General features: G+C 51.0%; 7 protein-coding genes across 9 annotated transcripts; 4 read left to right on the top strand and 3 right to left on the bottom strand.

Moving 5' to 3' along the window:
* Positions 1 to 71: 71 nt before the first annotated feature.
* Positions 72 to 1,954, bottom strand: PV10_03568 (uncharacterized protein). The gene is made up of 4 exons (XM_016368039.1): positions 1,828 to 1,954; positions 1,569 to 1,771; positions 323 to 1,492; positions 72 to 263 (listed from the first exon to the last, which is right to left on the bottom strand). Exons 2-4 carry the CDS (start codon positions 1,593 to 1,595, stop codon positions 216 to 218), a joined length of 1,245 nt encoding a protein of 414 aa, XP_016227557.1. The 5' UTR covers positions 1,596 to 1,771; positions 1,828 to 1,954; the 3' UTR covers positions 72 to 215.
* A 645-nt stretch (positions 1,955 to 2,599) lies between these two features.
* On the top strand, positions 2,600 to 5,674 carry PV10_03567 (uncharacterized protein). Its single transcript, XM_016368038.1, has 3 exons — positions 2,600 to 3,107; positions 3,173 to 3,610; positions 3,683 to 5,674. The coding sequence occupies exons 1-3, from the start codon at positions 2,981 to 2,983 to the stop codon at positions 4,471 to 4,473; spliced, it is 1,356 nt and encodes a 451-aa protein (XP_016227556.1). The 5' UTR covers positions 2,600 to 2,980; the 3' UTR covers positions 4,474 to 5,674.
* Positions 4,803 to 6,689, bottom strand: PV10_03566 (uncharacterized protein; the record flags this gene model as incomplete). Its single annotated transcript, XM_016368037.1, has 5 exons — positions 4,803 to 5,138; positions 5,224 to 5,304; positions 5,368 to 6,326; positions 6,390 to 6,611; positions 6,670 to 6,689. The coding sequence occupies 5 exons, from the start codon at positions 6,687 to 6,689 to the stop codon at positions 4,948 to 4,950; spliced, it is 1,473 nt and encodes a 490-aa protein (XP_016227555.1). The 3' UTR covers positions 4,803 to 4,947.
* A 1,494-nt stretch (positions 6,690 to 8,183) lies between these two features.
* On the top strand, positions 8,184 to 9,391 carry PV10_03565 (uncharacterized protein; the record flags this gene model as incomplete). Its single annotated transcript, XM_016368036.1, has 4 exons — positions 8,184 to 8,500; positions 8,556 to 8,747; positions 8,805 to 9,255; positions 9,365 to 9,391. 4 exons carry the CDS (start codon positions 8,184 to 8,186, stop codon positions 9,389 to 9,391), a joined length of 987 nt encoding a protein of 328 aa, XP_016227554.1.
* Positions 9,166 to 11,066, bottom strand: PV10_03564 (uncharacterized protein). Its single transcript, XM_016368035.1, has 4 exons — positions 10,951 to 11,066; positions 10,827 to 10,900; positions 9,865 to 10,743; positions 9,166 to 9,815 (listed from the first exon to the last, which is right to left on the bottom strand). The coding sequence occupies exons 1-4, from the start codon at positions 10,987 to 10,989 to the stop codon at positions 9,788 to 9,790; spliced, it is 1,020 nt and encodes a 339-aa protein (XP_016227553.1). The 5' UTR covers positions 10,990 to 11,066; the 3' UTR covers positions 9,166 to 9,787.
* A 700-nt stretch (positions 11,067 to 11,766) lies between these two features.
* PV10_03563 lies at positions 11,767 to 13,830 on the top strand. 2 transcript variants are annotated; one of them, XM_016368033.1, is made up of 4 exons: positions 11,767 to 12,103; positions 12,176 to 13,038; positions 13,113 to 13,387; positions 13,536 to 13,830. In XM_016368033.1, exons 1-4 carry the CDS (start codon positions 11,896 to 11,898, stop codon positions 13,717 to 13,719), a joined length of 1,530 nt encoding a protein of 509 aa, XP_016227551.1. In that variant the 5' UTR covers positions 11,767 to 11,895; the 3' UTR covers positions 13,720 to 13,830. The 2 variants fall into 2 exon arrangements, with proteins under 2 accessions (XP_016227551.1, XP_016227552.1); XM_016368034.1 differs by having other exon boundaries at positions 12,176 to 13,387.
* A 1,458-nt stretch (positions 13,831 to 15,288) lies between these two features.
* On the top strand, positions 15,289 to 19,758 carry PV10_03562. Of its 2 annotated transcripts, none has more exons than XM_016368032.1 (4): positions 15,289 to 15,585; positions 15,710 to 16,183; positions 16,237 to 18,986; positions 19,043 to 19,758. In XM_016368032.1, the coding sequence occupies exons 2-4, from the start codon at positions 15,851 to 15,853 to the stop codon at positions 19,410 to 19,412; spliced, it is 3,453 nt and encodes a 1,150-aa protein (XP_016227550.1). In that variant the 5' UTR covers positions 15,289 to 15,585; positions 15,710 to 15,850; the 3' UTR covers positions 19,413 to 19,758. The 2 variants fall into 2 exon arrangements, with proteins under 2 accessions (XP_016227550.1, XP_016227549.1); XM_016368031.1 differs by having other exon boundaries at positions 15,289 to 15,598.
* Positions 19,759 to 20,774: the final 1,016 nt, after the last annotated feature.

The following is a 20,774-nucleotide window of genomic DNA, read 5'->3' as shown; positions in this document are numbered from 1 at the left end:
GAAACTGAATGGAACATCGTCACCAGGTCTTGGCATAATTCATTTACTCCGAACATATCAAGGTATCTAGGTATATATGTATAGATTAGATTTATCATTAATCTTGACGAGGAACACTATGGCTGATCAATTGTTCGTGAATCATATGAGTACTAATTCTCTGTTGAAAGTCGAAAGATGATATCTCACAACCTTCTAACTCAACCAGATTATGATTATGATCGATAATATTGCTTGAAGTCATGTTCAATACTTGATATTTTCTGCACAATAAGATCAGCGAATGGTCCAGACAGGACGTCGACACCATCCTTGGGCTCACCAGTAAGAAAGCCTTGGTTCGATCACGGTCGCCTTCAAGGTCGGCAAGAAGCTGTAGGAACTTGTCCGTCTCGAGAACAGTGTCAGGGTTGGTATTCATGATACGGTTCATGTTCTTCATCGACCGTGCATCCACGTATTGCAAGAATAGTTCCCGTCGGATTTGGGCATACTTATCCAGGATGTCCGCATCTGCTTTACCCTGATGCAGTCCAACTAGACAATCAGCAAGACCATCGACGTCCAATACTGCAGTCATACAACCATATCCCCCAAAGGGGTTGCAGACATGTGCGGCGTCAGCTGCGAGGAGGATCCTGCCAACTTTCATGGCATCAACACAACGGTTATGGATGCGGAAGTGGTTTGTTTGCGTGATTGTGTAATCTCCTGGGTCCGGATGACCAGGCAAGAGCTTTTTGAAGGCGGCATTTCGTCGATGAACATACTCATCCTCGTCGAAGCCTCCAACGTCTCCATACGTGACACGCCAGAGTCCTCCTTGACCCCGTTTCGCAATCAAGCCCCAGACATTAGGATCGATCATATAATTGCCTCCGTCCCAACCATACTTCTCAAACCCATCGTACCACACATTTTGAACGATTAGATGGCTGTCAAACGTTTGTCCGGGCCAATTCCTGCCGAAAAGGGCCTTGCGGACTGTACTAGTTGCGCCATCGCAGCCTATGACATAGTCGCTGTAGAATCTCTTCGTAGTCTTTGACCCATCTTCCTCAACCTCCACGTCAACCCATACTTGTGTGTCATCTTGGTCTGCGGTTAGCACTTTATGATTGAACTTGATCTCCACTAGCCCGTTGGTCTGTTCGATGCAGTGTCGATACATGATTTGGATGGTCTGGTTTAATGGGAGGATGGTCATGCGATCTGGATGGTCTTCAAGTACCGACAAATCAATACCCACGAGCCGTTTGTGATCGCTGACACGTCTCCAACATATACTGGGGAAGCTGGCAATACTCTCGGCTCGCATGTCTTCCAGGATGCCAGCTCGCTGGAATACTCTTGTCGCGGGCACGCCGTACTGGGTAGCCCGAAGTCGTTCATCCAGCCGATCCCATGATTCGAGTACGGTAGAGGGGATACCCTTTCGAGCGAGCAGGAGTGCGAGAAGCAAGCCAGCAGGGCCAGCGCCGACGATGAGAATCTTGCGCGGGTGAGTAATAGCAAATCGCACAACTCTGTCAAGAGTTGAGACACAGAGAGGTGGAGGGGAGCCCTACCTTCTCAAAAGGCTTTATACCTTCCATCTCAAGATCTGTTCAGTGAGTAACTTTGGCAGCGAATTCCTGTCAGTAGAGCAAGTGTTTTGGAAGTCACCCAGGATGTAAATGGTCACCTTTGAACCTTTTTACAATGTCTCATCGTCGAAAGTCAAACGCTGGGCGATATATGCGATGTCATTTGGTCAGCATATGTGAACATGCTTCAGCGATGTCAGCAATAGTCGTCAGCACTCAGAAGCAACGGTTTAAATGTCACCTTGGTCTCACTGATCAGTCGTCCTGATAGAAAGTCAAGTTTAACAGTCAGAAGACGCTTGTGGTTTGCGTTCGGCGTCACCATGGCACTGATAGCGACAAGCATGGTCATCGAACCTCTGGCTGCCCCCCGCGTTTGTCACGAACCAACCCCGAGACCTTGCACGTGACATCATTACCTTGGCAAATCCACTGTCGGTCTCATGATTGGCATAAATTTCTCCGAGGCATCTAAGCCTCAATAATGGGGTTTGGTTACGCCTAAAGAGCGCCCCTCGGCCCCTGGAGAGGACTGCGCCAGGGCCCGAGAGCCGTGATGGTGGGACTCAACTGGAAGGACTCCAAGGAACAAAAGGCTAAATAAACGGGCATTCGAGGCATTCGAGGCCAAGTTCCACGCCCAAGACGGCCACTGGCACGCCACCCGTGAAGATCTCCAGCAAAAATATAGTTGTGGCAAGTCTCCAATCAAGGCTGGCCCCTTGAGACTCGGTCTCTCGTCTAACTGCATTGAGGCGGACATGGCGAAAATCCAGGGGAGTGATGGGGATGCAGGTCTCATCAGTCGCCCTGGACGCGTCATTCTCATTGGGTTCTAAGCATAGTACCACACCAGTGCACACTCATCATAGCCTGGAATTCCACGCTTTGGGGTGCTAGGTGCCCCGTAGTGAGGAAAAAAGAGTGATTTGATGGGCTTTGTGCCAGTCGTGACCAACCAAACACGCCATAGTCTATTGTAGTCGTGACAGTCTAAACACCTCACCTGTCATCCCTGTTCATCTTCTCATCATTCTCTTCATCTTCTTGTCTCCCTCATTGTCACTGCAATTCACATTCTTGTAATCCTCACACTGTCGTTGGACTTTTCTTTCCTTGACATTACAGCACAGCGTCCTTCACTCGCTCTCTGCAACCCAACTCATTCGCTCCTGGTGTCACGCAGTCTTCATTTGTGACCCTGCCGATCTCTCCGCCTGCGCCCACCGTCCACCTCATTTCTCTCGGTCATCTTTGAAACAAGTCGTCTTCCTGTACCACGACTGTTGTTCTCGTCACCGTCAATCTCTCCACCTTGTTGCATCTTTCAACCTCATACTTTCATTCGCGACTGCATATCGACCGTTGACTGTCGACGCCACCAACCTCACAAAATGGCGGCTCGCCTTGTACAATCGCTCCTACTGTTGGCCGCTTTGGCCCCTTCAGTCCTCTCCCAGAGTAATGCTCCAACATGTGGTGATGGCAAACTATGTCCTGCAGATTCTCCATGCTGTTCTCGTAGGTGCTAGCCTGGCTCTCCTTCTCCCTCCTCTCCCTTTGTCATGGGCTGACCCTCAAAATAGAGTATGGCCAGTGTGGTGTAGGTGCCTATTGTTTGGGCGGTTGCGATCCGGCCAACTCAGCCACCCTCGACTCCTGCGTCCCTGCTCCAATCTGCCAGAACAAGCAATACACCTTTGACAACCTCGATCGAATCGTCTCCAACACCAAGTACCTCGGTGATGCCAACTCGGCCGATTTCGTCTCATCAGGTCAACCTCTTTCCCACAATGGTCAAGTCCTCTTGACTATGGCAGAGGGTACTGTTGGAACTCTCCTTGCAAGTACTCACTACGTTTGGTACGGAAAGACTACCGCTCGATTCTCAAGTGGTGCTGGTGCTGGTGTCGTTACTGCTTTTATCTTGTTGGGAGATTCCAAAGATGAAATCGATTACGAAATCGTTGGAACAGAACTCAACAGTGTTCAGACAAACTTCTATTCCCTCGGTGTCACTAACTGTGAGTTCATACCCCGTTCCTCGGCTTCAACCTCTTCACAGTCGATTAGCATCAACTGACCTGGTGCAATAGATGATAACGGCGGCAACACCACTGGCCTTACCAGCGTATATGAAAACATGCATGATTATGAAATAGACTGGACACCTGACCAGATTACCTGGTCCATCGACGGCAAGGTAGTCCGCACCCTTGATCGTGAAGACACATGGAACGCCACTGCGAATCGCTACACCTTCCCTCAGACCCCTTGTCGGGTGCAGCTGTCTCTCTGGCCCGGTGGTCTACCCACCAACGGCAAAGGAACAATCGACTGGGCCGGCGGTCTTGTCCAATGGGATTCCCCATACATGACCAACGGGTATTACTATGCCGCGTTCGAAGAGGTCACAATTGAATGCTACAACCCGCCGGCTGGCTCCAATGTCAACGGGAATAATTCATACATCTACACTGACAAGGCCATGACCAACCGCTCTGTTGAAGTCACCAATGATAAGACCGTTCTGAAGTCCCTTCTCGGTACTGGTACAAACATGAGCGCCGACTACCCCCATGCATCTGCTTCGGCTTCGGCCAGCGACGTCGAAACCGTTCCCGGCCTTAGTGGAGCCGGCCCAGGGACCAACGGCCAACGGGGAGATAATGACACAAGTGGTGACGATGGCAACAGTGGCAACAGCGGTAATAGCGGCAACAGCGGCGGCGGAACTGCCACAGGAACCGATAGTGCTGCGACCGGGTTCGTTCAAGGGAACGGCGGTATGAATGCGGCCACTCATATCACTGGAAACCCTGAGCGTGTCCTCAAAGGCAGCTTGTTCGCTGTTGTGGTGGCCATTGTTGGGTTGTGCATTATGTGATATGTCAGCCATTTTCACCAATCCATTTGTCGCGGTTGGGATTTTGTTGTTTGTGTATTGCATGGCGATGGTTTTATCACCTACCTCGGGAGGGAGGCTGGCGTTTTGTTTGGACATAGGAGCACTCGCCCAAAAATGGCCTTGAATGAGCACCAACTGAATGCAGTTGAAAAGACATGAATCAAGTGGAACTTTAATGGAAGTCCCTGAAATGAAAATTTCTTGGGCAATAGAACCTAAGCGTGTAATAAAAGCTACCATCAAAGAACGCCTCGTCATTGCTCCACACACCTATTGACATTCCCATCGCACACAATACATGAAATGGAAACTCCTTGATGCTATGCAGTATTCAGCAGTGGCCATTCCTGGAATCCCTCGCCGATTCCAAGGTTGGTAGATATCAACGTGTGGTGTCCCAAGGCTGAAGTTTGGACTGCCGGCCCGCCAAACGCTACAAATCCCTTCGACAACCTAAAAGGACTTGTTCAGATGACGAGATTGACCACGCTCGCTGACATCAGTCTCGCTCGTGCTGTCATTTTCTCGTTCTTGTTTGGCCACCGCGGCGCTGTGTTCCGGGTCGGCAAGAGGGTTGGTCTGAGGGTCGTTGGCCGATGTTGAAGACGGATTGAATAGCAACGACATGGATTCAAGGGAGACGCCTGCGGTTCGAGAGTTCATTAGTGTGAGTCTGCTTATCCACGGATACAATGAACACGGCAAGAGCAACGTGAATGCTATACGTACCTTTGGTCTCTGGCACGAATTTCTTGACAAAGAACCATGCCACCATGCAGCACACGGCGAAGATGAACTGAACTCCATAGCCTGTGATCGATTGAGACATGATTAGCCTCAGTTATTTGACCTGAGACAGGGAACAAAACTCACCAATGCCGTTCTGTCCAACGTATGCAATCATGTACGGCAGTGCCCGGTATAGACCCATGTAGAACAACTTTTGCATAGCGCCAGCAATTCCGGCCGTGGCCATCCTCATTTCCGTGTCAGGGATCTCTGCCACATACACCGTTGGAACAGTACCTAAGCCAAACCAATTGACGCAGGCACAGATATAAAGAAACGCCAGCTCGACATATATAACGACTTGCATGCCAACGCCGTTTGCATACAACGCTCCCATGGCGCCCGAGATGCATAGACAGATGATCTGGAAAAAAATCGTCCACAGGAGAGATTTACGGCGTCCGGCGAAGCCGTCGACAACAAGCAAGGCAAAGAGCATGGCAGAAAGGAAACAAAGGCCGGTGTATAGCATAGTGGAGAGTAGGTTGCGATCCTGCAAGCTGAGTTGACGCAAATCGAAGAAAATGTAGGAGATGCGGACACCAAGACTGTCTTCACCCGAGAAGACCTTGAGGATGGACAAACCAACGGCGATCAGCATGCGGTTGCGGTAGGGCTTGACTCGGAAGATGGTGAAGATGCCTCGGTGAACAGTCGAGGCTTGACGTTGGATGGCTGAGATCTCATCTCGGACGTAATTGTCGGATGGGTCGATATTGCGCATTCGAGCAAGGACCGGATAAGTGAGCTCAGCCTTTCCGCGCAGCACCAAAGACCGTGGTGTGTCAGAGCAGTAGAACATGGCCACCGCAAATAGAAAAATCGGTGCCGTCTGAACTGCCAAAGGAACTGTCCAGTGCTCATCACCCATTGGTGTGTGTAGGTTGTTGCCGTAGAGTATCCACTGACCCAGCCATACGCCAAACAGCCACAGAACAACATAGGTACTGACGAGGATCCCGCGGACTGCTCGGGGAGAGTGCTCTGCGAGGAAGATGGGAATAACCACGCTGAAAATGCCTGTGCCGACTCCGGAGACGAACCTAGTTGGCGCGAGGTGGGTCAGCGACACCGTCGTCGAGGATGCCATCACGGAGTTGTCTTACCTGCCAACGTAGAAGGCTGCAATGCGACCCCAAGACCCGATTTCGATGGCATCTCCAATCAGAGTGATGAGCGCGGCAACCAAAAGAGCATTACGACGGCCAAGTCGGGTGGCTATCAAAATTGACAGCAGGGCGCCGGCAAAGCCTGCCATCCAGTACGTGGTGGTAAGGTCCATTGAGAACATGCTCCGCTGGGCCAGGGAGCGATACATGTCAAAGCGACTGAGTGGTATTGTGTGAGCAATCTGGTTTAACTGGACATGACTTTGAGTGTGCTCACCTTGCGAAGGCTGGATCCATGGCAACTGATGGGACAATCGGTTCACTAGATATCAATTAGCCGAGCGACACCTGACCGCAGTAGAAAGGTCTCTGTTACTGAATGCCTACACTGAGGGCACCAAGGCCAGCCTAGAGCCAGTGTTAGGATCGGTGTTGATGGTCTAATGGGAAGTCCAAAGGGAAGATATACGGCCAAGGTGTGATAGATCAGCCTTCTACCATAGATACACGGAGGATCTTCTGATATCGCGTCATTGCGAACCAGCTTTTGGAGGATGCCATAGGCCATGACAGGAGTTGTGATGTAACAGTCTTTATTGTAGCAATGGGAAGAAAGATGGCGTAAGTTGAACAGTCATCGATTTGAGGCATCAAACGAAGCCGACCTTGAGATTGATATAGGGACATTGAACATATGTGTACAAGAGGATTGTATGACCTTGACTTGGCATACGAAAGTATACATCATTATTGTTGGTCAGAGCAGATTCGGTAGAGCACTGCCTGGTAGCATGACGGGTCTGGCCAAGGTTGACATCGATCAGACTGGCGTGACTGGGTGACTGGGAATAGAATAGTGGGAGGAGGAAGACACATGGGGCGCTTCTGACGCTAGAAGCATGGCGTGGAAGGGACGTGCAGATCAAATCGAACTGGGTGGTGAACGGGCTGGAAAGCGATGAGTAGCCTAGCAAACAACTGAGACCCAACGGTCTTTGCGTTCTCGACGCGCATATACTCCCGAGTCTGACTTTCTTGACTCTTTTGAGGAGACTCAAGACTCGAGTCGCTTCTCACCTTTTGGCCAGTACAAGTAGAGAAGGCCATTCATAGTTACCTTGGACAGAGCGGAATCTGCCTTGGGCTTTTTGCATAGCATAAGTCACTGGAAATGATCGACGGGTCTTGGCTGCTGACTGATGTCACGCGCAGGGAGGAAGATGGAATGGATGGAATGGAGGAGGCTGTGAGGTGGATGAGAAGTGGATGGGAAGTGGATGGGAAGTGGATGGGAAGTGGATGGGAGGTGGATGAGGTGTGACGCATCGCCTTCCCATTGGCTCCGCTTGATAGACGCCAAGACCCGGGGCGCATCCAGTCACGGGACTCCATCAATCATCTATCAAAATCCTCACTCGTAGAATTCCATGAACAGGTTGTAGATCAAAAGATATCGACCATCGGTGTCTTTTGCTTGCACCAATCTCAATGCGCAAACCTTTGCGTCTATATTACAATACTCGAGTAAGTTACCATGTGCCGTTGCCTGGTGGAGTGAAGGATCGTATCTTCCCAATTTCTCTCTGAACACAGCCAAACAAACTCGTCTCGATTGGGACGTGGGGGTCACTATGGGCAGCGTCAGACTTCGGCTCATCGTCTGCCGAAATACGAACCTGCTTACATGGTCAAATACGCCTCGAAACTCCAGGTCTGATCTATTCAACCCATAGCCACAAGTCTAGAACAATATCATACGCACATCACGCTCACTACATACGCATTGGCCTAATGCATCACTATCGTGTGACAATACTGGGCACAGATTCTGTCAACCGCAAGAACAATATCAACGGGTTGTCTTACCAGCAAGATGCCCTGACCACTTACAATGGCTGGCAGTATGCCGTCTTCTACGCATCAAAGCCCCATGCCACTGAGCCTCTCTATCTGCATCTGGCGCGGCGTCCTCTCGCACAGGATGACTGGGAGGTCCTAGTCTTTCAAGACTACGAACAGGTCACCGACGATGGCCATAACACTGCCCAACTCGGGATCTGCCGAGGAGACGGTTCCATTCACCTGTCCTATGATCATCATTGTGACAAGTGCGGTTTCCCCCCAAACCGAGAATCTCCCAGGTGATAAAACTGAATCACTTAGATTGAGGTATCGACATTCCACTCCGCGGTTGGCCCAGACACCCGACCAGTTCGACTGGTCTGCTCGACATTTCACCAGCACACTTGACTCTTTACCGGGCCTGGTAGCCTCACCAGACTACTTTGTTGATGTGTCGTATCCGCGCTTTCTCAGTGTAGGAGATGACCTCCTCTTCACCCACCGACTTGGAAGGTAATTGTGGAAATGCCAGGCTTAGACAGTATAGCTGATCAATTGGGGTTTCTCCAGGGCCGGCTGTGGTTCAGATGTGCTCTATCAGTATTGTTCTAGGAATGCCACGTATTCCTTTATTGGGCAACACCTGACTGGAGTCGACAACAACCCTTACATCAACGGTCTTGACCACCATAATGGCCGTCTACACATCACATGGACGTATCGAGGTTTTGTCTGGTATGAAGGGTGGGATGACCCTTTGGATGTTAAACATAAATCACAAGCGGGTCCCAATGGGGCAGAGAACAACTACAACCTCTGCTATGCTTTCAGCGATGACTTAGGCATCACCTGGAAGAATGGTCATAATGTCGTGGTTGCTGACATCTCTCAAGGCCAATCGGTGATGCCAGATATGGCCGGTATAGTGGCTTTTTCCATCCCAAAGAACTCTGGGCTCATCAACCAGGAATCTCAGGCTGTTGACCTGGAAGGCGGCGTGCACATGCTGAATCGACAGACAGTAAGTGGGCGATTAGAATGGAAACATTACTACCGAAATCCTTCTGGCAAGCATGCGGCCCCACAGCCCCTTTCGCTTCGACCCATTATTCCCCTGACTGTTTGACTAGGACTTTGGACTTCGAACCCAATTTTAGGACTCGAAAGCTCCAGCATCGTCCGACGTGGCGACATTGCCATTGATGGGAACAATGATCTTTACCTCGCACTGCCGGATAGCGCACAACAAAAACTGCGCATTTTAAAAGCCTCACACTCAAGTGGCTATGCTAGATTCCAACCATGTTGCGAAATGCCGAATTGCCACTCCGAACCCCGAATCGACAAGGTTCGGCTTTCCACTCACAATGAACTGACCATCCTTTCGACGCAAGCAGATGCTGACAGTATAGATTCGAGACGAGTCGTGGTATTTCGAGTAGAAGCGGATGGTTGAAGAGAATGCCTGCTAATATAAAACAAAAAGAAGGTGTCTGGCTCAAACGCAAGTCATATCTCGTTACTTCGTCAGTAGGAGGACACGGTCACACCTTTCATGGCCTCCGTCCATATACCACCACTCTGGAACTGGGGTTAGTTACATAGACCAAGTCCAGTTGATATGACTTACACCCGATAGTAGCCGTGATTTCTCCGGTCGTCGATAGCATTTTTCATCTTTGCAACGAAAATCTGTACTTCTGGTACCGACCAGTTCATGACGCGGGTGAGCAGATACATGGCCCATCCCTCCAAGCCCTCCTTGACGAAATGGTGATTGTAGAGTCCGATTGTCTTCAAATTCTTGTCCCTTGGCCAGACCCCCAGAGGGACTTTGAACCATTTCTCTACCACGTCGACAAATCCAGCTTCTCGAATCAATTTGGCCGCGTAATCTGCCGTTCTCATGGTCTTGCCGGCACGTTCACCAGCTTCGAGGAATGTTCGACTCCATTGGCTCATGATATGGTGCTCGTCAATGGTTCCATCGTCGCTGACGAACTCGATTGACATCTCCATCTCTTCAAAGTAGCCTCCAGGCTTGGTATGCAGGAAAATTTGCCGGTAGAGCGCTGGCCAATCTGAGATGCTGCCGTACAGACATCGGACGTGGACAAAGTCAAAGTGCCCCGGTGGATAGTTCCACTCACTGCTACAGTCATCGATGACAAACTTGCAGTTTGGCGGCACCCAGTGAGGCTGGATGGCGCTCAGGTCGGTTCCAATCACCTCACAATCAGGATGATCATCCGCAAAGTCGATTGCCCAGATGCCAGTTCCACATCCCACGTCTATTGCCCTATGGCAGGACTCGGGAAGGGGACACAAGTACAACTTGCCGCCCAGAAGTTGCGTGAGCATATGATGTCCTAGGTCGAGTTGCGCATTCTGCTGTTCGTCATTCGGTGCATAGTAGTCGTTCTCGCCTGCTCGAAAACTGTGGTATGTTCGTCCGTTCTCTTTACGATGTTGCAGGATCGCCGTCGATATAGTGGTGGTCTCTGAATGCCTATTTTAGAAACGGACTTCGTCAGTTCCCAACGGACAACATGTCACAAACAAATCACCAGGAGCAAAACTTGCTCCACTTACATGTCGTCACCAAACGCAGAGTCGGCATCGTCAACAAGTCCAGGCGCTTCAGGTTCTATCTCTGCAGATGGATTCTAGTGCCCCATCAGACAGTACTAGTGTGTCGAGGTAATACTGGACTTACGATATCAACTTGAGCGGTGTCATCTTGGCTCGTCGCCATTGAATTTGCCGGTCATAGACACCGACTCTCTTGGGCAAGAGTCTTGACGAAACAGACCAAAAAGACAAACACAGGGGGCGTGTCTCTGTTTTGGAGGAAGAAGACATGCTTTCAGACTGTGCGACACCCTCGAATTCAACGCAACTCTATTTCCAATGCAACCGACCATGCTGAGCTGTCATTGACAGCATAGCCAACGACCACGGATGGGGGATGTACTCCGTAGGCCAGGAGAATCTGAGGTGATGACACTAGCGGTGCTACTCCCTGTCCATCGCCCCGCTGGACGCACACCGAACAGAAGCCTAGGAAAAGTCAAGACAGGCGAAGACGAATCAACGCCCATAGAAGAGCGGCCCAATGCACGGGCCTCTCGTGCCGTGAGTGGGCATCATGATAAGCATGCCCCCGCGACGACGCTATGATGCACTGTAAATGCAGCTGGAACAAGCATCGTTTCTCCGCCATGTATTCGTCGGTTGTGCCCGTTCATGGCTCTGACCATCAGGCGATGCTTCCATTTCTCATTTGCCTTTTGGCATGGGCTTTGCTTCAATATGCGTATGTTTCATGCACCTCCCGTTACGACGCGGGACTCTCATTCGACAAGCGATCTGCTCTGCCTCTGCATGCTGCAAAGCATGGACACGTAGGAGTCGCGACAGGCTGGTTCGCCACCAATAGGACGGTCATGATAGGGCGACACGGGAAGCAGATGGATATGAAGATTGCTTTCCCAGGGATGTTCCATTCCCATTATTACTGAATTCTTCTCCTGTTTGCTCGCGTGGATACAAACACCACCACCCGCACCGCACATTCTGATTTCTGGTTTCTTCAGGCGTGACATGGTGGTCGATTCAAGGCTCTGACCATTCATTGCGCCCCTTCTAGCCTGCGTCAACCATGGCCATCCTCGAATACTTGCAGCCGACCTGGCAGTTGGCGGTTGTTGGCTTGTTGAGCTACATTCTGTGGACGGTGGTCTATCGTCGGTTCTTCCACCCATTGGCCCACATCCCTGGACCCTTTCTTCCGGCTGTCACCATGCTGTACCAGTCATTCTACAACGGTCGATATTACCTTGAGATCGCTCGCATGCATGAGAAATACGGTCCGTCTTGACAACTGATGATGCATCTACTTTTGGCCATGTGCATGTGGCACTAACTGTCAATGTGCAAAGGCCCCGTGGTCCGCATTACTCCTGAGGAGATTCATCTTAGCGACGCCGACAACTACGACAAGATTTATTACGTGGGAAGCAAGTTCTACAAGTCGCCCAACTTGTACAATGCCCTGTGCATACCATTGTCCACCTTTGGCTGTGTCTCCAATGAGACCCACCGCATCCGCCGAGGAGCTATGAATCCTATGTTTTCACGAAAGATGGTCCTTGAGCTAGAGCAGGTGGTCCAAGACAAGGCCAACAAGGTTTGTAAGATCACGCAAAAGGGTATTGATGCAGGCCAACCGATCGATCTCCACCATGCGTTCCGCTCCGTGTCGGTTGATGTCATTAGCGACTATGCCTTTGATAGTAGCTATGATCTTCTCGACAAGGAAGACATTGGTGCATATTTCTTCCGCATGGTGCGTGGCCTAGGTCCGGCCTTTTATACCTTTCAACAGATTCCGCTGGCCCAGAAGATCGCCCTGAGCACCCCTCCGTGGCTAGCCCCTTATCTGTCAGAACCACTGGGTTGCGTGACAGGGTTTCAACAAGATTGTGCCAAACAGGCCCAAGCCGTCAAGCTCAAGATGGAGCAGGGCAAGCTCGGCCATCGACAAACTATCTTCAGCACGCTGTTGAGCCTCGAAGACAAGCCTGCAGGTTACGAGGTGCCAGACAATGAGATGCTAATGCAACAGGCATACTCGGTCCTTGCCGCTGCCGCTGACACCACCGGCAACGCCATGACCGTGGCGGCATATCACATTCTCAAAAATCCTAGTATCTACCAGTCACTGGTTAAAGAGCTTCAGGCAGCATTTCCTGACCCTTCTTCACAGCTTGAATTTGTCGAGCTGGAAAAGCTTCCATATCTGGTACCCATACCGTCCTTGTGGCCCGTTCCCACCCTCTTGTTGTCTTCAGGCCCTGACCTCACTCCTCTCACTAGACTGCTGTCATCAAGGAAGCCCTGCGGCTTTCCTTTGGGGTTCCAGGTAGAGTGCCACGCGTAACGCCGGACCCTGGAGCGAGTTTCAACGGCTATGCCGTGCCAGGAGGCACCATCGTCGGCATGTCGTCGTGGCTGATGCATCGCAACCCGGAAATATTTCCTGACCCGATGAAGTTTGATCCCAGCCGATGGCTTGACGCAGATAACTATCGCAGGCTCGATCATCACATGGTGCCGTTTGGCCGGGGCAGCAGACAGTGTGTGGGCATGCCGTGAGTGAGACCTGGATTTTGACCAATGTTTTCCTAGACCCTTGTTTGCTCCACTCTGTTTCTATTGAATCTCCGTCCAGTTGACTTTTTTTTATCCTTTCTTCTCCTTCCGCTGACATTGTGGACTCATGTCCGGTGCGATCTCTAGATTGGCATATTGCGAGCTCTATGTGACTCTGGGGACCTTCTTCCATCGCTTCCCCAAAGGCCTTCAAGTTTACAAGACAACGGACTACGACATGGAATACGTTGATTTCTTCTCTTCGTATCATATCGAAGGCCGGAATTGGTTCAAGGCAATTGGCACAGATATCAAGGATGTTGCATTGTGACCATTACATGACATCATCAATAATTGTTGAGGTGCTGGTTTTTCTCTCCTATGCTAGTCTGAGCTAGATTTCTAATTACACTATATGAGACAACTAAGTCACAAGTGCTACAATCATCTCAAACCCCATTTGGAGGGTGAGCTAAGGCCATCTAGGTCCATGGAGACCACAAGACATCAATAAGCCAGTGTAGACCCCTTTGCCCCGGTTGAACCCCTCAAACCTACACTCATTATCCCAAGAGGGAATCTAGATTCTTGCTTGGACTTAGAGATAGGAGGATGAAGCGTGGAGTTTCGATATCAATCAGCGTCATCAACTGAGTTTGTCCACCGTAGTTGTAGAGACGAACATAGAGACCAGATTGGCTCACATCGCCATCATCGGATGAATGTCCACACATTTTGTACCTGGTTGCATGCTAGGCACTTGAGATCCAATTATTTGATCGGTTTGCTCTGTTCTGGGTGAATACAAGGTGCTGGACCAAAACGCTTTCATGCAATCCGGAGCATTGTATAGTTGGCTGACACAGAGACTGGGTGAAGTGCAACTGGTGTGGAGAGAGCCTGGCAGGCTCAAAGGCCAAGTTGTTTATTGACAACTGGGATGATTTGGAAAGAGACAAAGGAGGCAGCCACTTAGAGACTGAGACGGCCGAGGGGCCTGGCGTGCCTGGGAAGGTTTTAGACAACTACTCCGTACGTGGCCCTGGGCTGAGTACCTAAGTACCTTAGTTGTTATGAGGTTGGTCGCCACTGCCTGTTATCGAGTTAATGGAAATTCATTGCTTGGTACTTACTTTAGGTAGGTGCTACTTTGTACTTGTTCAGGGCCCTCGGGCCGATCATTAGAGGGAAGAAGCCACGAGCCCAGAGCTAACAGGGGTCCCAGAGGCAACACACGCGTTCGTGGTCATCGTTTCCAAGGCTTCTCAACTATGAGCCATGCATGAATGAGGACTGATGACAAGGCATGCGAGGATGTGGTGTGCTGAATGGGAAGGAGTACATACGGGGTAGACGTCAGCGATGATCGACATGATTGGAATCGGTTTCGTCATGGATGAAGAAGCACATTCAAGGGCACGGCTTTGGACCTCTGGTGCCTTGCAGCTTACAGGGTTACGGCGTCCAACTAACGCCTCCCAACGGCTCAGAGAACAAGGCTGCAAGTCCCTCTCGGCCTGGGGTGCATGATGCCGGCGTGGGACCACCTTGATAGCCTTGGTTGATTGGGTCTTTTTGGCGAGAACTTGAACATCCAGGGCACGTGCCAGCTTAAGGGGGGTTTCTGTCAGGTTTTCGGGGGCCTCGTTCTACGGAAAAGTTTGTGGCAATACTCAAACACACGCCCAAGGGGCCCGCCGCATCTCTGTTTGTTTTATCGCCTAGGCTTGATTAAATAATAATAATGGTGATTCAATAATGTGCCCAGTGGCCCGAGGGCCCCTCGACCCCTCGGTCACCCCCCCCAAAGTCTCTCTACTACGGAGTACATGTTTTGCTCTCAACAACCACATCCCATCCCACCGGATCTCCAATTTCTCCACTTGTGGGAAATTTTTGAATCGACCTTTCTTCGCTCCCTGCATGCTCTGCTCCCTGGCTCCGTACCGCTAATTCTTAGGCCAGCCCACTCAAACAATCGTTCATGACATTATCTTCTTGACCCTGTCGTTAAGCATCCTTGTCGCCGCCTCCTTCTTGTCCAGCCTGCTGCCTTTTTGAATATTTTCTCGCTTTCTCTACTCGTCACCCACCTCGGTCTTTCTTTGTTGTCGATACATCACATTCATCCTGCCACCTTTCTCCTCCTTCGCCGAACACAACCACTCTTCTGCGAGGTACTGGTTCGTTACAACTGGTACGCATTCCTTGTATGCTTCACCGCCTCCCTATCCCCAAGTGACGACGATCGCATTCGCTTGCAATCTGTGCTTGTTCATATTCTTCCTCTTTCTTCCAAGCAGCTGACCGTTTCCCCATAGACGCCGAACAGTCCACCTGACAAGTCCCGGAAGCATGGCAGGATAGTCGTGGAACATTGTTCAACAACAATCGCGCCCCTTCACCCACCTTTAATCTCTCCCCTACCGCATCCTTCGACCATCCTCAAGTTTTGCTACAGAATGAGAGGCTCGAAGCTCCTCCCGAAGCAACTTCGCTCTCTGGGCAATAGCGATAGTTGGCTGAATCGCGCCGTCACTGCCAATCTCCTCGCCATTTCGCAGCTGGCCTGCCAACACCCTATACATACCATTGTCGCCATCGCCTTGCTGGCCAGTACTTCCTACGTTGGTTTATTACAAGAAAGCCTGTTTGACAGTGGTGTCAAATCTTTACAACACAACGGCCAGCTAGACGTACAAGCTTTGTTGCAAGGCAGCAGGACATTGGAACTCTCCAAGAGCACCTCATGGAAATGGCAATTCTCTGACCATGGCGCTCCAGATTCCCAGTCGGTAGGTGATTCGGAGCAAAACGTTTATGACAGCCACTGACATCTGTCTACCAGGGGACCCAACATTATGCTCTCACCACCTTCCTCTTCCCAGACTCCTCGACCTCTCAGCTTGCCCCAGATGTCCAGTCAGTCCCGGTCCCCTCCAATGTCACCGCCACCAACATTCCCGTCACCTCAAATCTCCTGTCGCCCATCTCTCACGACACTTCCCTCGCTTTCTACACCCATTTTTCCCAGGTTGCCGATTTTCTTCGAGCAGTACAGTATCTTCCCGCTCATCAATTACCCTCGGACGATTCAGAACAATCAGAACAGGCGAAATGGGTCATGAAGGCTGCTCGAGTGAATGCAAACGGCTCCAAAGGCTCATATCGGACCTGGTTCAGTGAAGGCTGGTCTTCCTTTGTCGATTTGGTCAAGCACGCAGAGACTCTGGATATCATCATCATGTCCTTGGGCTACTTATCCATGCACTTGACCTTCATTTCACTCTTCCTATCCATGAAACGTCTCGGTTCGAATGCCTGGTTGGCTGTCTCCGTCCTATTCTCCAGCCTCTTCGCTTTCCTCTTCGGTCTCGTCACCACCACAAAGATGGGAGTGCCAATCAACATGGTCCTTCTCTCTGAAGGTTTACCGTTCCTTGTGGTCACAATCGGCTTCGAGAAGTCCATCATCTTAACCAAGGCTGTCCTCTCCGCATCATATGATACCAAGCGCCGTGTCCCAGAAAACGGATCCCCCAATGGTAACCCCATCGGTTCCACCCTCCCAGCGCCATCCATTCAAGACGCAATCCAGGTTGCTGTCAAGGATACCGGTTTTGAGATTGTCCGTGACTACGCCGTCGAGATTGCCATCCTCATTCTAGGCGCCGCCTCAGGAATCCAGGGTGGGCTACGCCAGTTCTGCTTTCTTGCCGCTTGGATCTTGTTCTTTGACTGTGCTCTTCTCTTTACCTTCTACACCACGATACTTTGCATCAAGCTCGAGATCAACCGCATCAAGCGTCATGTGGCCCTCCGCAAGGCTCTAGAAGAGGATGGAATCAGCAATAGGGTTGCAGAAAATGTTGCGTCGAGCAACGACTGGCCTGGCGGACAGCCCGACAAAAGAGCTGGTGTCAACATCTTTGGTCAAAAAATCAAACCGAGCAACGTTCCAAAGTTCAAAATCTGGATGGTGACAGGCTTTGTGGTTATCAATGTCGTCAACCTCTGCACAATTCCTTTCCGGACCTCCCAGAGCGTCAACTCACCTGGAGCAGCACTTCCTAGTGTCCTGACCCCTTCCCCGATCGACCCTTTCAAGGTCGCAGAAAATGGTCTTGATGCCATCTACGTGACAGCCAAAAGTAAGCAGCTGGAAACTATTGTCACCGTGCTTCCCCCGATCAAATACGAATTGGATTGGCCTCTACATCGACCAGGGTCGGAAGACGACCTTCGCTTCTTCGACTACGAATACACGGACCAATTCTTCAATGTGGTCGGCGGCCGAGTGATCGAAGGTGTTTTGAAAAGCCTGGAGGATCCAGCGCTCAGCAAGTGGGTTCTCATTGCGCTCACACTAAGCTTGATCTTGAATGGTTACTTGTTCAACGCTGCCAGATGGAGTCTGAAGGAGGCCCATTCATCCACCGTTACCACTCCAGCGAGCTCCAGCGCCCCGAAGCTCGAATTACCACAGACGCCTCGGGCAGTGCCGCCAAAGCTAGACTTTCCTGTTGGTACAAAACGATCAAAAGAAGAGATGGAGCAGATGCTTAAAGACAAACAGGCTGCCTATTTGTCTGATGAGGAACTGATTGACCTGTCACTCAAGGGCAAAATTCCTGGCCATGCCATTGAAAAGACGTTGGAAAACCCCGCCGTCATGACTCGACTTGAATCGTTTGTGCGAGCGGTTAAGGTGCGGAGAGGAGTGGTTTCAAGGACACCAGCTACAAAGCAGTTGGCCTTTGGCCTCGAGTCCTCCAAAACTCCCTACAAGGACTACAACTACGAACTGGTTCATGGAGCATGCTGCGAAAATGTAATCGGATATTTGCCGTTGCCTCTCGGGGTCGCTGGACCGCTGACGATCGACGGTCAGAATTATTTCTTGCCCATGGCCACGACTGAAGGGGTTCTGATTGCTAGTACGAGCCGTGGGTGCAAAGCCATCAATGCCGGCGGCGGAGCAGTGACGGTGGTGACTGGCGACGGCATGACCCGCGGACCATGTGTGGGATTTCCTACCCTTGCTCGCGCCGGGTATGCCAAGGTGTGGCTTGATTCAGAAGAGGGCCAGCAGAAAATGAAGGAAGCGTTCAATTCGACAAGTCGATTTGCCCGTTTGCAGTCTATGAAGACCGCTCTAGCGGGTACCTATCTCTACATTCGTTTCAAGACGACCACAGGTGACGCAATGGGGATGAACATGATCTCCAAAGGAGTGGAAAAGGCACTTTGGGTCATGTCAAATGAATGTGGATTTGACGATATGGCTACGATCTCGGTATCTGGGAACTACTGCACTGACAAAAAGGCGGCCGCGGTGAACTGGATCGATGGCCGTGGCAAGGCCGTGGTGGCCGAAGCCATCATTCCCGCCGATGTGGTGCGAAGTGTTCTCAAAAGCAACGTGGATGCTCTGGTTGAGTTGAACGTCTCCAAGAACTTGATCGGCAGTGCCATGGCTGGCAGCATCGGTGGCTTCAATGCGCATGCCTCGAACATTGTGACAGCCATCTTCTTGGCTACCGGTCAGGATCCCGCCCAGAACGTGGAAAGTTCCAACTGCATTACGATTATGAAAAAGTAAGTGTTTGGTCAATGTGCGGCGGGAGGAGACAATGTTACTGACGCTGCTCTAGCAACAATGGAAACCTCCAGATTAGCGTTTCCATGCCCTCGATCGAGGTAGGCACTATCGGTGGAGGAACCATTCTCGAGGCACAATCGTCGATGCTCGAGATGCTGGGAGTTCGCGGGGCACACCCGACGAACCCTGGCGACAATGCACGGCAGCTGGCCAGAATAATTGCAGCGGGAGTCCTGGCTGGAGAGCTCAGCTTGTGCAGTGCGCTGGCGGCAGGACACTTGGTCAGGGCACACATGGCACACAATCGTAGTGCCGTGCCCACGAGATCAACGACGCCGGTCTCGGCCGCGGTGGAACCGTTTCTGCGTGCCCAGAACGGGCCTGTTGTACCATCATCGTTGAAGATGACCAATGGAAGGTAATTACATTTCATCCAGGAGATAGAGGATGGATGAATCGAGGTGTATATCAGCCGACGACAGACATGTATATATGGGGCGTCGAGCATATGGCGTTGGCACATGGCATTCCGCGGGCGCGGTATCGAATGGCAGGATTCGGCCAGGAGCACAACAAGCGGTGACATGGGATGTTAATCCCCTGCGGAGCTTGTGCAGAAAGCATTGAACACATTGACCAGCGGCACGAGGTGTGCGTACAATGAACAGCACACATCCTTATAGTTATTGGTATCGCGCTCATCAATAATCATATCTGTTGGAAGAGGTTGTGGTACTGTATGGCAAGAAATAGAAGGCACAGTTGAAGGCACCAAACCATGGTCGCTGTCGCTGTCGCTGTCATTGAGACAGCAAGCAGGATAACATGTCACGTGTGGGAAGTCGTGGTTGGTCAAGGCTTTCAATCGTGACAACCATCCAGGGGCTCCTTGAGAATCACGATTGGCGTCGTTAGGAAACCCATGCCAAGAGCGCACGGAGGCATGTGGATTCGTCAAAGAAGAAACCCGGGAAGGTCCCGTTTTGGCCGTGGGCTTTTGACCATTGACAAGCATCCACTGCACCCACCATTGCCAGCCATTGCCGCCGTGCCGCCCAGCATGAACCTCAAAGTCTTGGGACTTTTTAGACTTTTGACGTCCCGCGTTTCTGCTAAGGGGTAAAGAAACTCTGTTTGAAGGACATGCAGTGACAACCAAGGGGCTCGTCCATTGCCCATTTGACTCTTCCAGCATACGGAGTAATGTATCCAGACATGATACCTACGTGGACGTGGTACTATGACTATGGTCCAAGATGAACGTGGGTGGCATGAGCCTCGTGTCGATGGCACGATCCGTGAAACCACAAACCTGGACATGGTGCTACAACAATGCAATTACACGACTGGCCTGAAACTCGCCTATAGCGACCATTAATGTGAGTGGAAAGTACTTAAGGATTGTGGTGGGAACACTCTACTTGGGTTGAAGTTCGTAAGAGCTTGCACGTTGTCGTCCATGGCTATAGGGTTACGAGGGTCACGAGAGTTTCGATCGATATCTTACGTACAAAGCCTGGAGACGAGAGCCTCGAGCTAAGTAGATGTGATGTCGGCTATATGTGTGTAGACAATTGAATAGGACTCGACTGGGCGGGTTGGCACATGGTTCTAGCTTCTGATGGATGGATGGCACCATGCATACCTACCTAAGCAGTGTAGGCGATGGTAATGGGAAAGTTGGTGGGCGCCAGGCATGCCGTCAGCGGCCCTGGCTGACATTTCAAGGGGCCAAGGGGCGGCTCAACGCACCGTTGGCAATGAGAAGTAACTGGGTACTTGTG

The sequence above is a fragment of the Exophiala mesophila genome (assembly GCF_000836275.1).
Source record: "Exophiala mesophila strain CBS 40295 unplaced genomic scaffold supercont1.2, whole genome shotgun sequence".
Classification (NCBI taxonomy): domain Eukaryota; kingdom Fungi; phylum Ascomycota; class Eurotiomycetes; order Chaetothyriales; family Herpotrichiellaceae; genus Exophiala; species Exophiala mesophila.
This window is presented reverse-complemented; position numbering and strand designations above follow the sequence as displayed.